Source organism: Cariama cristata, unplaced genomic scaffold (assembly GCF_000690535.1).
Source record: "Cariama cristata isolate BGI_N322 unplaced genomic scaffold, ASM69053v1 scaffold13901, whole genome shotgun sequence".
NCBI classification, from domain to species: Eukaryota; Metazoa; Chordata; class Aves; order Cariamiformes; family Cariamidae; genus Cariama; species Cariama cristata.
Genome location: NW_009599902.1, coordinates 9,422 through 24,381, shown reverse-complemented (window position 1 = coordinate 24,381; position 14,960 = coordinate 9,422). Strand labels below are relative to the sequence as shown.

The 14,960-nt window shown below is 38.8% G+C and overlaps 1 protein-coding gene across 1 annotated transcript; it reads left to right on the top strand.

Moving 5' to 3' along the window:
- Window positions 1-1,647: 1,647 nt before the first annotated feature.
- NDUFV2 (NADH dehydrogenase (ubiquinone) flavoprotein 2, 24kDa) lies at window positions 1,648-14,428 on the top strand (the record flags this gene model as incomplete). Its single annotated transcript, XM_009709850.1, has 7 exons — window positions 1,648-1,713; window positions 7,640-7,702; window positions 7,789-7,905; window positions 9,538-9,706; window positions 12,262-12,371; window positions 13,272-13,348; window positions 14,270-14,428. Coding segments are annotated over 7 exons (696 nt in total), but the record flags the coding sequence as incomplete, so codon positions are not given.
- Between the last annotated feature and the right edge of the window lie 532 nt (window positions 14,429-14,960).

Below are 14,960 nucleotides of genomic sequence, written 5' to 3'. Positions count from 1 at the left end.
GGGAAGCTTCCCAAACGGAAATAAAATTTCCGACTTGCCTGTGTACCCGACACTAACCATTGGAAGGGAGCCCCTTACTTTGTTCTTCAGCCCTGAGTCAGCTCTTCACGCCGATAGGAAACCTTTAGGCCAGTGCAAAAAACGGGGGCTTATCCTATTTCTGCTTCAAGTCTGGGATTTACAGGTGTGGTTCTTAAAAACGGAACAATGTCTTTGGGTAGAATAAAGGGTTTTCATCTGGAGTGCTTCCTTTTGAAGGAACACTGTGTACTTATTATATTTACTTAGCATTTAGTATGATTTATGGTAGAGCATCCCACCCTCATTTATGTGCTCCTTTCAGCAGAATTTCAGTTGTATTTGCATGCTCTACTTACACTTTAGGTCTTTTGCCTGAATTTTGTACGCTGTCTGGCTCACTGAGAGCACTCAAATTGGCATACCAGTGCAGGTCATTTGATGTACTTCATGTCAGTTAGTAAAGACGATAGACTGAGAGTCTCCTGGAGAAGGTGGCACTCAGGAATGATCTGCAGGCCACAGAGTTATCCATGTATCCCAGGGTTCTTTTTGGTCTCTGAGACAGAATGGCAGATGAATTGCTTCCCTGGCTGCTGCCTTCAGATGAGCCAGAAGTGGAGAGCGAAGAGGAGATGGATGCATACAACATAATACGCATAACTGTGTAGTAAATCCAGTGCTTCCTGGAAGGACTGATCATATGACAGGGAAAGACTGCAGCCATTGTGTGAAACTGTGTGATCTGCTGCCGATCAGGTTGCTCTTACAGAAGAGTGGGGAGTCTAGTTCCCCAGTACTTAGGCTTGGATTTCAGATCTCCCCCTGTGACTGGATTTTTTCTAGTTTGATGCTGATCCGCCTGAAGTCGCACAAATTTTATGCAGTAACAAAAATTAAGTTGGGGTTTTTTTTAATATGCTATCCTTCTACTTTAAGAAATATCAAAATTAAGCTAGAATTCAATATAAAAATTAATATAAAAGTAATATTAAATTTGTTATAGAATGATTACTTATGACAAGATAATATTATCCAATGATCTTAGTAGTGCTGGCCAGAATCTGGAAATCTTGATCTCTTTTAGCATGATGAATCAAGACAGAGAATAGCTAAACAGAACTTGCATGTGCGTCTGTGTCCTGTTAATACTTAAGGTTTGTGTTTACGTTTGTCCTCTTAGGCCTGATCTCACTGTTCAGTTAGATAAAAGCTGAAGAAGCATGTAAATGCTTACTAGGGAAGAACCTCAGTAGTAATGGTAGTTTCTGCAAACTTTAAATTGAAAACACATATGATATAAAGTAACAAATTGGAAAATTCTTCATTAAATGTTTGATGAGAATTTGTATTTGGGGCACTTAAGCGGTGGCAGAGTATTATCTGTTTGAAGTTAAATCCTTTAACTTCTACATTGTCTGAAATGGTCATGGTGAATTAAGAGATCTGCTCTCCTAATAGTACAGGAGAGCCCTTAGTAGTCTCTTTTTGACTTAATTTAAATTATGAGTGATGACAGTAGAATTAATGGCTTACAATTAGAATAGAAATCAAACTGGTTCTGAAGGCAGCCACTAGCAGTATGTAAATTATTAAGTAGTAATACTATCTACTTTGTTTTGTTTGTAGATAAGACAAATCCGGTACTTGCATAGAACAGCCGTGTGCAGTTCCAGTGGAGGAGCCTTATTTGTGGTAAGTAATTTTCTACCTTACTGTAAAGGGGGATGTGTAGGAGGAGTTTGGCATGTGCTTTTTTAATCTTCCCAAAAGCTTCTGATGGGCAGAACTTTGCTATAGAAGCCTGCTGGCATTTACAAAGAAGTGTTTTTTCAGTAGAACTTTTTATTAGAGTTGCGATGGAGTATCAAAAGGTTTTATTTTAGTTTTTGGCCCTATGTTTTGTTCCTTATATGGTGAAAACTCTTATTAATAGTAATGGTGGTATTAGCAGCATTTGTGTGTGATTGTAGATGAGACTTTGCTTAAACTTTATTTCATTATAAAACAGTTCTTGTTTCCTTTTATTATTAGAGTTAAATGAGTTTGAAGCTCATGAAACTTTTTGCAGGTGCAATTTCTTGATTTCTAAAATTTGCTGCAGAATTACCCTTAAGTCCTGGTCCAGCCCTCTTTACTCTGAGTTGAAAAGTGCAGTTTTTGTTCATATTATGTGTGATATAGCATGTTGCATAATGATTCATAATTGAGGCCATTAGACATTAGCATAATATATATAAATAGTGATTGCAAAAAAAGAAAAAGCCCTAAAATTTAAATGCATGTTGTCTCTCTGCCTCTGAAGAGAACCTGAAGGTGTGTTCTGTCCCATTTTGCTCCATTCAGAGCTTTATCTGCAGTTTAACAGCTGAATAATTTGGCATTTTACCAACATTTGGTAGCAATCAGCACTTTACTAGAGAATTGACCACTTTGTTGAAAGCAGGTGCTCAGCATTTTTGGGTGGATTTTTGTTGTTGTTGCTTTTCTGCAGCTGTCTCTACAGCTTTTCTCATAAGATGAAGTTAATGAGATTACAGTACATGCTTTGTATACTTTTCCAGAAACCTGAGCAGGTGTTGATGATTTACGGAGTGAGAGCTGGTGTTCAAGGAATAGAGGAAACAGTGTAGACTGACAACTTGGGAAACTTCAAGTGTATTTTGAGGTTGGTGAAGACAGGCAAAAGGTGTCTTTGGCACCCTAATGGATATTGGTGCCTGGCATATGAAGCCAGCCAGCTTTGTAAATTCTCCAGGCATATTTCAAGATTTATGTAACTGTTTAAGTTATTTGCCGGAGGGAGAAGGTTGAAAATGGAGAAAGGGAAGTAGAAAAGTAAAATTGTATGTTTTACTGAGCTACTTGTGATTTGCAGATGTTTATTTAATAGTGGCAGTGATAACTTCTATTTTTATTCTGCCACAGAATTTTTGCTAGAAGAGCATAGGAAATTGTTTCTGTGGAGGTTTATTTTGTGTGTGTGTTTGGTTTTTTTGTTTGTTTTTTTTTAAAGAGGTTAATATTTGTTCTTTTATGAAGTGAAAGGCTATGGGAAGAAGACAGTTGGATGTCATTGTGTGTGTGTGTAATTATTTGCCTTAACTACAACAAAAAACCTTCAGAGCAAATTTCAGATGTTATTTAACAAAGCAAATTTTAAGGGAAACTCCTCCTCCTGATTTGAGCTGAAGGCAAATAATGCATAATTAACACTAAGTGTTTGTATACAATCAGAAAATGGGACTTTTTTCCCCCCCTGACTTCTCTAGAGGGAAAAAAACCCCAACATTAAAAGAAGTCTTTGTTTTTCTGGAATGTTACAAGCAGGTGAAGTTAAGGCTGTTAAAAACTGCTTGTGGAGGAATCATGGGCTTACCTGGGAGTAACTCTAACCTGTTGTGGTGGTGTGTTTTATCAGTTTATGCGCAAGTGTCTTGGTTTTGTTTTGCAAAGCACATTGGTGTTTCTTGTTGCACTTCCCATATATGGAATCTGTATGTGAGGAAGGGAAATGCATACAGCATATTTGTTTTGTAACAACAGGGGACAGGCTATCAGGGGACCTGGTTGTCATAAAAATCTAGTATTAAAAGGCAGTTCTGATTTGCATGCCTGGGCATCCCTTTGCAAACTTTTTCATGCAAGTTTTTTTCCTTACATGTTATCAGAAACATACAGAAATAAGAGAACTACTGAAACTCCTTTTTATTCTGAAACAGCCAAGAAGAGACTTTCTCTCAACCATTAAGCTCAGTCTGGTGCCATCACAGGCAGCTAGATCACACTTCCAGAAAGAGTGTATCGAGTTTAAAACTAGGTAGATTGTTTGCCTGTGAGAGAACTGCTCCAAATCTATCATCTCCAACAGCTAGGGAAGGCCTGATTTCAAAGATACTTTTATTTATAATAGTGTCTTTTCTTTCTTTAAACATGCTGTTTCTATCTTTGACTTTAGCCTCATTAACAGCTAAAACTTAACTCTTCTACTTTGTGATTTTCAACAAGTGGACTGAGTTTCCTTAACACATTGACTGCCCTGGTGTGAGCTTTGTCACAGGGCCGCACAGGCGTTCAGTACAGAAGGTTAGAGAATTGCTATATTATGGCTTTAGTTACTTGTGAAGATGGTCAGTGAAATACTTGAGTCTGAGAGCACTTCCACCATTCTTAACTTAAGAGAGGTTTGTATCTTGAGTTCTGCTGGAATAGTGAATTTAGGGTACTTTCCATTCGGAGGAGAAGTAGTAAATTTCTTTTCATTGCTGATTTGATATGGACTCTTAACAGGTGGTTGCCCTAAACATCTTTTCCCCTGCAGACCACGCAGTTCTCTCAGGTTTGGTTTACAGTGGTTTGGACTGGTGTTTACCACAGGGCATAGGTCAAGTTTCAGGCCAGCTTTTTTGCAGTATACATGAAAGCTAAATTATTCTAGTGATTCTGTTCTAATTCTTCAGTGCTCTTTTATAATTCTCTGTGTCAAGAAAGACCGATGATGAGATCACGGAACCAGAATAATAAAATGGCCCAGGTTGGTGTAGCGAAAAGAACGTGGGGTGGCCATTCAGCAGCCTTGGTACCTTCCGTGGGAGAGTACTGTCATCGTTGAGGATAGTGTGGCTTGGGCAGGCCTTCACGGTGTGGTGGGTCACCCTTTGAGTAGGTTAGGCTGAGTGCTGCAGTACAAATGTCGAGCTGTGAGCGGAATGAGTACATATGGTGTAAGACTTGGGGCAACTCGGGAGCATGAGAAGGGAATCGGAGAAAATGCGTGGGTAGAGTTTGACCTTGCTTTTCAACAAATTGCTGTAGTTGGTATAGGCATAATTGTATTTCGTTTGTGTATGGAGGAAGCCATAATATATTGCTTTCTTTTTATGAGCATCTATTATATGAGGAAAGGCTGAGAGAGGTGGGGCTGTTAGAGAAGAGGAGGCTGGGGAAGGGGGGATCTTGCCAGTGTCTACAAACACCTGAAGGGAGGGTGCACAGAGGACAGAGCCAGGCTCCTTGCAGTGATGCCCAGTAGCAGCACCAGAGGGAATGGCCTCGGAGAACATCAGGAAGCACTTTTTTACAGTGCGGGTGACTGAGCACTGGCACGGGTTGCCCAGGGAGGTTGTGGAGTCTCCATCCTTGGAGATATTCAGAAGCAGCCGTCTGGACACGGTCCTGGGCATCTGGCTCTGAGTGGCCTTGCCTGAGCAGGTGGATTCAGCCCAGGTGACATCCAGAGGTCCCTGCTAACCTCAACCGCTCTGTGATTTAACATAGCATTCTTTCCAATACTGTGTTCTTAATTCTAGTTTTGCTCTCCAGAATCTGTATCCTAAAATTAGGCAGAAGTGCACCCATATCAGTTAGGATCAAATCAGCTCATGCAGGTCGTGGATAAATGGTGCATCATCAGAGAAATGGAAGACTAGGGAACACGTGATTCGTAACGGCTCAGTAGGCCTAGAACTCTGGAAGCTCTCATTGAAAACTATCCGGGGCACAGAATTAGATTAAACCCATTTAGGAAAATGGAAAACAAAAAAGGTGGCATGATCTTACTTAGTTTTCACCTGTGCTGTAGCCTTTATGATGTATCTTGGAGGCTTGCTACGCAGAACTGACTGTGTGACAAACTGTAGCTCACATACAAAGTTTTTATTATTCCTCTTTGCATGTAGGGTATTTAAGGATATCTATTTAGAGATGATACATTGAAAAGAACAGCTGTTCTAGACAAACGAGATTTTAATAAATCAAATATACTTTCTTGCAAAAGAAATTGAGATCAGGTGCAATTGTAACTGTATCAAATAGCTGTGGAAGGCAAAACAGCAGCCTGAAACAAAACAGGCATGCAGATTTGAGAAGGAAAAGTTAAGTTATGGAAATACTTATCATGGATTTGATCTGTGCAGCTAAGACATAGATCAGGTCTGTAAGAGGGGGAAAAAAAAAATTGAAGTTGCACAGTATTTCCAATCAGTTTTTCCTCCATCAGCCTCTTCTTGAGAACTTTCATTAAAATTGGTAGAGAACCCTCACCAACACTACATACAAGGAACCAAATCCTTTATCTGGAAAAGTCAGTCTAAAATAGTGGGAATTGTGTTCTTAAAAAGCTGTTTTATGTTATCTTGTAGTCCACACAACAAGGAATAAATTCGTACTTAATAAAATATTAGCATGTTCAAAGGGAACCTGTTATCTTTCTGTAATTCCTGTTATTAGGGGAAAGTCATCCTTGGAAGAGAAGTATATATTGGCTGTAGTTTGATATTTGACTTGGAACGGTGGTAGGGTACATGCTCTCAAATTGATGGTGGCAGTAGTGCTGTCTGCTCCAGGATACAGACAGGATAAGCAAAGGGAATCTCACTAGACCAATAGATGTAATTGAAGTTAAGTATGTGGCCTTTTGATATTTCCATATTAAAATTTCTAAATCCAGGAATAGCTATGGACCATACATATTTTAAGTTCTGCACTGATGACAGTCTTTCAGTATGTAAGTATCTTGCAATGTTAAGATTTTTCATTAAATCTTTCGCTGCTTAATAAGAATGCAGTATGAAAACGGCAACATCCCCCTAGGTTACTTGACAAAATGATCAAAGTGAAAGTTAGTGGAATGGGTTTCTCTCTCCCAAATATACTTTTAAAGCTTTTATTATTAGCTGGTTCTGGATTACTTTTAACATCAAGCCTCAAGCATAGCTTGCATTTTCCCCAAACTTTCTCAATTTGAAAACTGCATAAAGTTTGCAATGAAACTTAGCTATGAATATTTCAAGGATACCATAATGAGCTGCTTAGAGATAACTGAAAATTTTGTGCAGGAAGTTTTTCTGGTGGATAAGGATTTTCATCAGAACTAAGATTTTTATTATAGGAAAACATCACTTTCTTCAAGACTTCCAAATATGTATTTTCTGAAAATAGAACTAATTTCAATTTGATGTTTCACTGGAAGGTGACCTTAAAAATAATATGATAGAATACTTTATTTTGGAAATATTAATTCAGAATTCTGCTTCTTCCATTGTGATTCAGAATTCTATCTAAATTTAAAAAGTTGAAATCCATTACAAATCAAAATAATATGTTAAAATGGGTTAATAATGTGTCTTTGAATGTGCAAACATTTTAGTTATATAGCAAGCTTCTTGATGAGTTTTAAAGTTCCAACAGTTAATGTCTCATGGGAAAAGAAAAAATGGGCTGTTATTTTAGTCCCTTGTTGTTTGTTAAGGTATTAACCAGAGGACACTTAATCTACCTGTGATGAGTTTGAACATAATTGCCAAACTGCATTAAGTGTTTAAAAAAAATTTATATTTTGATAACAACACTATATTCCTGAATAAATATTTTTTGAATAGGAAATAACAGGAATAAGTAATTATTTTTAAGAATGATTAAATAATTATCAGTATTTTTGATAATTTTCCCAGAGATACTTAATTATTTGAGTACTGTGAAATTTTTATCTGGAATATATTGGTTTTATTCAAGCAATTCAACTATAACTGTCTAATGAGAAGATATTTTACAACAGTAAATCTGTCCTGAATAATTTCCTGACAACCCTATTTTTACATATTTTCTTTTTCTTTTCCTGAAGCACAGAGATAGTCCTGAAAATAATCCAGATACTCCATTTGAGTTCACACCTGAAAACCAAAAGGTACGTAGACAAAAAAACTTAAATACAGACTTTGTCTTTAGATCAGTACTGATTTATTTTTTTTCTCCCCCTTTCCCTTTAAAAAGCGAATAGAAGCAATCATAAACAGTTACCCAGGGGGACACAAGTCTGCAGCTGTCATGGCAGTACTGGATTTGGCCCAAAGACAGCATGGATGGTTGCCCATATCAGCTATGAACAAGGTATTTAGTACTTAATTGTCTTTCAAGCATAATTTTACTGTTTTCTTTAAATATCTTACTACAATATTAGCATTTATTTATCGAAGCATACTAATGTGGGAATTTGTGTGGCACAGAATTGTGAGAATTCCCTGTGAGACTAGATCTTAAAAAATGAAAGGGAAAACTAATGCAGAAAACTTGGGACTCTGTTGTTTACATAATGTTAGCCCATTGCTAGAAACCACAGACAGAAGAAAACAAAAATTACATGAGCCCTATTTAGATAGGCTCTTTTCCCAGAATCATCCTGGAAGCAGGAGCAGAAACTTGAAAGATTTTGTTCACTGCTGAATTTGGGGAAAGAAAAAAGATAAGGACGGTGGGGATTTTCTCCTCCCAGGTTAGTGGCACTGCCCATGTTGCCAGGGCTGTCCTTGTCCTCTAGGCCTGTAACGGCTTCTGCAGAGCAGCGATAGTGTAGTACGTGTCAGGAGTGTTGGGTAATATCTCACAGTAAGTGCATGGAAGACTTAGCAAATTATTTATTAAAATTGTTTCAAACTAAGCAAGCAAGCAACTACACTGCTCCAAAGTGATAGGTTGCATGACAGTAATCAAATATCAAGAAATAAAAAATTCTGGTTTATATTCATGTAAATAAATCTGTCATATTTTGTGTTACAATCTGGCGTATCATCAGTTTTAAAGTGAAAAGTTTTAAATTCAATCAACATACACTAAGTGAGGATTGTGAGTGTTACAGAAATTACTGAAGGAGTTAAGTGCGCATTTAGGGAAGGGCAACTTAGGTCTGCTACTGTTTCTACAGTGTAGCATAAAGCCTCAAATCTCCATTAATACTGAACCAGAAAAGTATTTCTGTTTATTTGCTCTAAGTTTCAGATTGATATGATGTTTAAAACGATTTTAAGATTTTTAAGGGAACAAATATTTTCCGTGCTTTGTTGTGTGCCTGCTGTAGAAACTGGAACATAAAACAGTTAGCCTTTTGAAAACGGAGCCAGTTCTCAACCTGAGCAGTTTGCCAGGGTTGCAGGTTAATGAGGTCAGGGATACTTGCACCAGAACTGGCTCCACGGAGATCACCCTTCACTCACCATTTATTAGCTGTGATGCCAACCTGCAGATGTAGCCGTGGTGTGTCACAGAACCCAAGACAGACCTGCTGTATCTGAATTAGGTGAGCGTCGTAGCAGCCTATAAGTATTGCCTTACCCAGAGGCTTACGTAGGTTAGCGTGGGCAGATCTGTGCAAGTTTGTTCATCCATACCGCAAAAGAGCAGAAGTGCAGTATGACTGGAGCTGACAGTGAAAGCTGGAAGCCGGCTGCCTCCTTGCATCTGCTTGTGTATGATGCTAGATGGTGGGGGAGAATTGACTTGAGCTCCTCACTGTGCTAATCCGTGGCTTAGTGGAGTTTGTGCTTGAGCAGCATGACTCCAGTCAGAGTAACTCGGGTGTCTTTTCTTGGCACTTGAATACAGTTGTGCTTTGATACCCATCCCCTCCCTCTTACTTAACCGTTACGGCCGACAGAAGACAGGTGACTTTACGAAAATGGTTTGTTCAGTGCGTTTACTGATGCCCTGTGAGAATTCTATACAGTGTCTGTCTTCCCCTTGTTACAGGTTGCAGAAATTCTAGAAATGCCTGCCATGAGAGTGTATGAAGTAGCAACCTTCTATACAATGTATAATCGCAAACCTGTTGGGAAATACCATATTCAGGTCTGCACTACCACGCCTTGCATGCTGCGAGATTCTGATAGTATTTTAGAAGCCATTAAGAAGAAACTTGGTATGACACAAATTTGTAATATACTTATTGCAGTTTTTTTTACCTTTGTTTAATGATACTGAAGTAAAATTTTTCATGTGGAGACAGGGCAATAGTGTTGAAAATACAGAGTGAAATCATTGGAGAACAGGCGCTAAACAAATTTCGGATTTGGCATTTAGAACCGTAGAATCATTATGGTTGGAAGAGAACTCAAAGATCATCAAGTCCAACCGTATTCCCAACTCCACCATGCCCGCTAAACCCACTAAACCATGTCTCGAAGCGCCACATCTAAATGTTTTTTGAACACCTCCAGGGATGGTGAGTCCACCACCTCCCTGGGGAGCCTGTTCCAATGCCTAACGACTCTTACAGTGAAGAAGTTATTTTTAAAGATTTCAGTACAGTAGAGCAGAAAGGGCCATTGTCTGGAGTGCCACTTGGTGGTCTTAAAGTGGTTTTAAAGGCAATTTGACAGGAAATGCATTATTCTAATACGATGCTTGGACTGAGAAAGTAAGCCCTATTCCATATATAGGAGGGGACTCGGAATGCTTTGGTGCTTTTTTAATATGCAGAATAAGATTTTTTAAGGTATATGCTATATGAAAGTTGTTTGTGAGGGTTTTTTTACTTAAGTAAGGTGATAGAATCATAGAATGGTTTGATTGGAAGAGACCTTAAAGCTCATCTTGTTCCAACCCCCTGCCATGGGCAGGGACACCTTCCACCAGACCAGGTTGCTCACAGCCCCATCCCACCTGGCCTTGAACACTTCCAGGGTTCGGGCATCCACAGCTTCTCTGGGAAAACCTGTGGTAGTGCCTCACCACCCTCACCATGAAGAATTTCTTCCTCATATCTCGTCTAAATCTGCCCCCTTCCAGTTTAAAGCCATTGCCCCTTGTCCTGTCACTCCATGCCCTTGTAAAAAGTCCCTCCCCAGCTTTCTTGTCGGCCCCTTTAGGTACTGGCAGGCTGCTCTAAGGTCTCCCCGGAGCCTTCTCTTCTCCAGGCTGAACCACCCCAACTCTCAGCCTGTCCTCACAGCAGAGGTGCTCCAGCCCTCGGATCATCTCCGTGTCCTCCTCTGGACTCACTCCAACAGGTCCACGTCCTTCTTGTGCTGAGGACCCCAGAGCTGAAGGCAGGACTGCAGGGGGGTCTCACCAGAGCGGAGCAGAGGGGCAGAATCCCCTCCCTCGACCTGCTGGCCATGCTGCTTGGGATGCAGCCTGGGATAGGGCTGGTTTTCTGGGCTGTGAAAACACATGACCGGGTCATGTTGAGCTTCTCCTCAACCAGCACCCCCAAGTCCTTCTCCTCAGGGCTGCTCTCGATCCATTCTCCACCCAGCCTGTATTTGTGCTTGGGATTGCCCCAACCCATGTGCAGGGCCTTGCACTTGGCCTTGTTGAACTTGATGAGGTTTGCATGGGCCCACCTCTTAAGCCTGTCCAGGTCCCTCTGGATGGCAAACATGATGTTAACATGATTTATGAATTCTCCATGGAAAGTCAATTGAGAATGCTGCATCATATGAGATGTAAGCAGAATTCATGGGTGTTGTGTGTGCGCTGTGTGTTTAGGGTTTGGGTTTTTTTTCCCCTTGTTGGGTGGTTATGGGGAGAAGATAAGATCAGCAACTAACATCTCTTCCCCTTCTATAAAGTCACAAGGTGTGCTATCATTTTCTAAGAACTACTGTGATAAGAACTGCAGAACAGCTGCTTATTATCTTGTTTTTCATATGTTCTGTTGTCTGGAAAAGGCATGAAATTTGTCTGAAGTTTGTTACTGCAAAGATAGCTTAATTTTAACTGAAACTCTTAGCTTGAGAAATCAAAGCATTAAGGATGATTGTGTAGCTCTTGCTGAGAGACAGGCCTTAGACTTTTACTAGTTTTCCCCCCCCTACTAATAACTGTGGAGGAAAACTGCTTTTCAGCATCCTTCCTTCCGTGGAGTATTTTTGTAGAGATCAGACTCTGAGATGTTACTTTGGCTAACCTGCCCTCTGGGGAAGGTCTGTGTCTCTATCACTACAACAGTGTGTCATGGAAGCTAAGATTGTCTGCAGCGTTGTTCAGTACATAAGCCTTTGTGTATAAACTCGGAAGTTGTTTATGAATTTCTAGCTAACAATCTTAATGCTTGCATCTTGGTTAATTTGGGAATTTAATACCCAACACTGTATATTAACACATTTCACATCAGCACATGAAAGCTACGTTTTCCCTGTTTTTTCCATTCTAATGTATTGATTACTAAAAATATTCCAGAGTTAGAGCTGTTCTGTTTCTTAGAATTGTCATTTCATGGTTATTTTTCAGTAAGTCATACCTGTAAACCTGTAAATGAAATCTCAAAAATGTATCCGAAAGACTGACTTCAGAGTTTATAGAATCTTTTGTTTAATGGAAACATTTTGGACTCATTTAAGAGGATTTAACTATGCAAATGTTTTTAAGGCCAAAATACAAGTAGTGAGAAGTCTGTGGAGTACTTAGACTCATGCTTTTTTAATCTTGTTCAATGACCATTGCTGAAACTAATATTCTTTATTGGTTTAGGTATAAAAGTTGGGGAAACAACACCTGATAAACTCTTCACGCTGATAGAAGTGGAATGTTTAGGTGCTTGTGTAAATGCACCAATGGTACAAATAAATGACAATTACTATGTAAGTATTACATTCCCTTTTAAAAGATTACACTTTTTTGCTGGGTTACCTGTATCTTCGCTTGTTTCAGACTCTGAAGGTTTGGTCAGTTACCTCAAATCCCTGTTGGTGGGGACAACTTAGTACCTAGAGCATCTTTTAGTTTCTTGGCCTCTTCCTAGAACGCTTCATTTGTATCGTAGTGTGTCCGAGTGCTTTTCCTTTCAGTTACTGTCTTGATTTATACAAGTGGGGTGATGCATTTTTGTGATAGTGGTCTCCTCATAAATCTGGCATTTTTAAACAGGTATTTCATAAGCTTTTAAAAGCACTTTAAAGCAGTCTGTTGGAAAGTGTGGACTGGTTTAACGCTATTTTTGAACTTACAGACTTCTGAATTACAGCTCACTTGTATGCCATCAGACCAAAGGAATTTAATGTATTGACTGAATCCAACTTTTAACAAAATATTTTAAAAATACATTTTTTTATCACAGTGATTAATTTTTTAAGAACTGTTCCCTTGAACTGTACCCACATTTTTTTTTTTGTCACGGCTGACACCATTTTGCAGTATGTGCAATGGCATGCATATAGTGGGTAGGCAGAGATCCAGCTCACAAATATACCAAGGAAGCTGAAAACACAACCCCATGTTACAGATGACCTGCATCAACATTGTTAGTTGTAACATAATTCCTGCAACTATATGCAAAACAAAAATTTTAACATTAAAATGACAGTAGGCTTTTTAATCTTCCTAATTCTGTAAAGCAGTATGTGTGTTAATGGACAGGATCAAAATTGCCTATGCTAGGATCACACCTAAGAGAGCCACTAATCGGATGAATTTTGAATGCTGCAGTTAGGGCAATTGCTGACTTTTTTTTCCTGTTTTGTCAATGATTTTTTTTTTTACAGGAAGATTTGACACCCAAAGATATTGAAGACATAATTGATGAGCTGAAGGCTGGCAAAGTTCCCAAACCTGGCCCAAGGTATGCTCTATGTGTATGACACTGCCCAAATACTTGAAGACTGATCCTTTTGAGAAACTGAATCCCTGTTCCAGTGATTTGAGTTCACAACCTACAGCTAAAACACATCAATTCACTGAACAGAATGACATGCATTCAGTGCCTTTGTATATATTCAAAGCCAAAAAGAACTGGAAAGAGCTGAGAAGGGAATTGTCATGGTCTTGATGACTGACTAGAGGAGCATGAAATGTGAAAACATCAATTCTGATTTGGCTTAGTACTTCATAATGAATGATATCACCCATTGGATTTATTTTTTTTGTCTACATCATGTAAATCAACAAATGCCTGTTGGTTGCTTGGGTTTTTTTCAATTTCTGACAGAACCCAGAAAGATTGCAAGTTTATGAAAGGGTTATTATTTCTGAACTTTTTTTATTTATTATTTCCCACTGTTCTTTGTTTGCCCAACTAGACATATGTGTTTGTGCATGGAGGAATTAATTTGACTTGGGCATGTTACCTATTCCTATCGTTTCTGTAATGATTTTTTTTGAATACCAGAACAATAATCTTAAAACAGTTACAGTTTCCAAACACAGGGAAGCATCTTTAACAAAAATGTGACTTACACAATCAGATGCTGCCTTTGGTATTACTGGGATCAACATCACTTTTGTGGGGCCAACCTATAAATAAAAAAGAAAACTAGTGGTCCTATCTTGCATTTCAATTAAGAAACAGTTTGTCACTACTTGAATTTGGAATCCTTTTGATTTAAGAGTAGCATCGCACGTTTCTGAAGGATGAATAGAAGAACGAAAGAATCAAAAAGTGGCTTCAGCCTTAAGTCAGATTTGTAACTTTCTATCCAGCGACTAAATGGTATTTGAGGTCAAAACAATACCAGCAATGAATAAAACTGCTTTCATTTTTCAGGAGTGGACGTTTTTCTTGTGAGCCAGCTGGTGGCCTTACTTCTCTGACCGAACCCCCCAAAGGACCAGGTTTTGGAGTTCGAGCTGACCTCTAAGGATTTTTGTAATACAAGATGAACTGTCCGGAAATAATAAAGTAACTTAAATCTCAGTAAAATTATGTACATTCTAATACTTTTTTAAAAAATGAAGAAAGCAACAGCAATTGGAGTATCTAACTTACCATGGCTCTTAACTACTGCAAAGCATAATCATAATTCTAGACGATAAGAAAAGTGGTTCTGTAGACTGTAAAGTGACTCACTGGAAGAGTCCGCTTACGGTCACCGAGAGGTGCAAGTTGCATCTTTTGATCTGTCATTGAAAATTCTTTCAGCTTTTTCTAAGCTTCTTTGAAGCAGCACCAGAACTGACTAAATGACAAATCTGGCACATGCACAAGGAAACAAACTGGAAGGAGATTATCTGACAAAACTGCATCACATGTTACTTTTAATTGCAATTTCAAAACAAAACAAAAAAAAAGCAGGAAAGGTGATCCAAGCTGTGTTGTGTAAGAAGTGGTTCTTCTTGAGTCTGGTTCTTCTTACTACCTACCATTCAGTGACCAGGAAAAAGGTGAAAATTCTCTTTTTATTATGTTACCAAAAAACCCCCCAAATAGCAGTAGTACTCTACTAAAAGAATGAGAA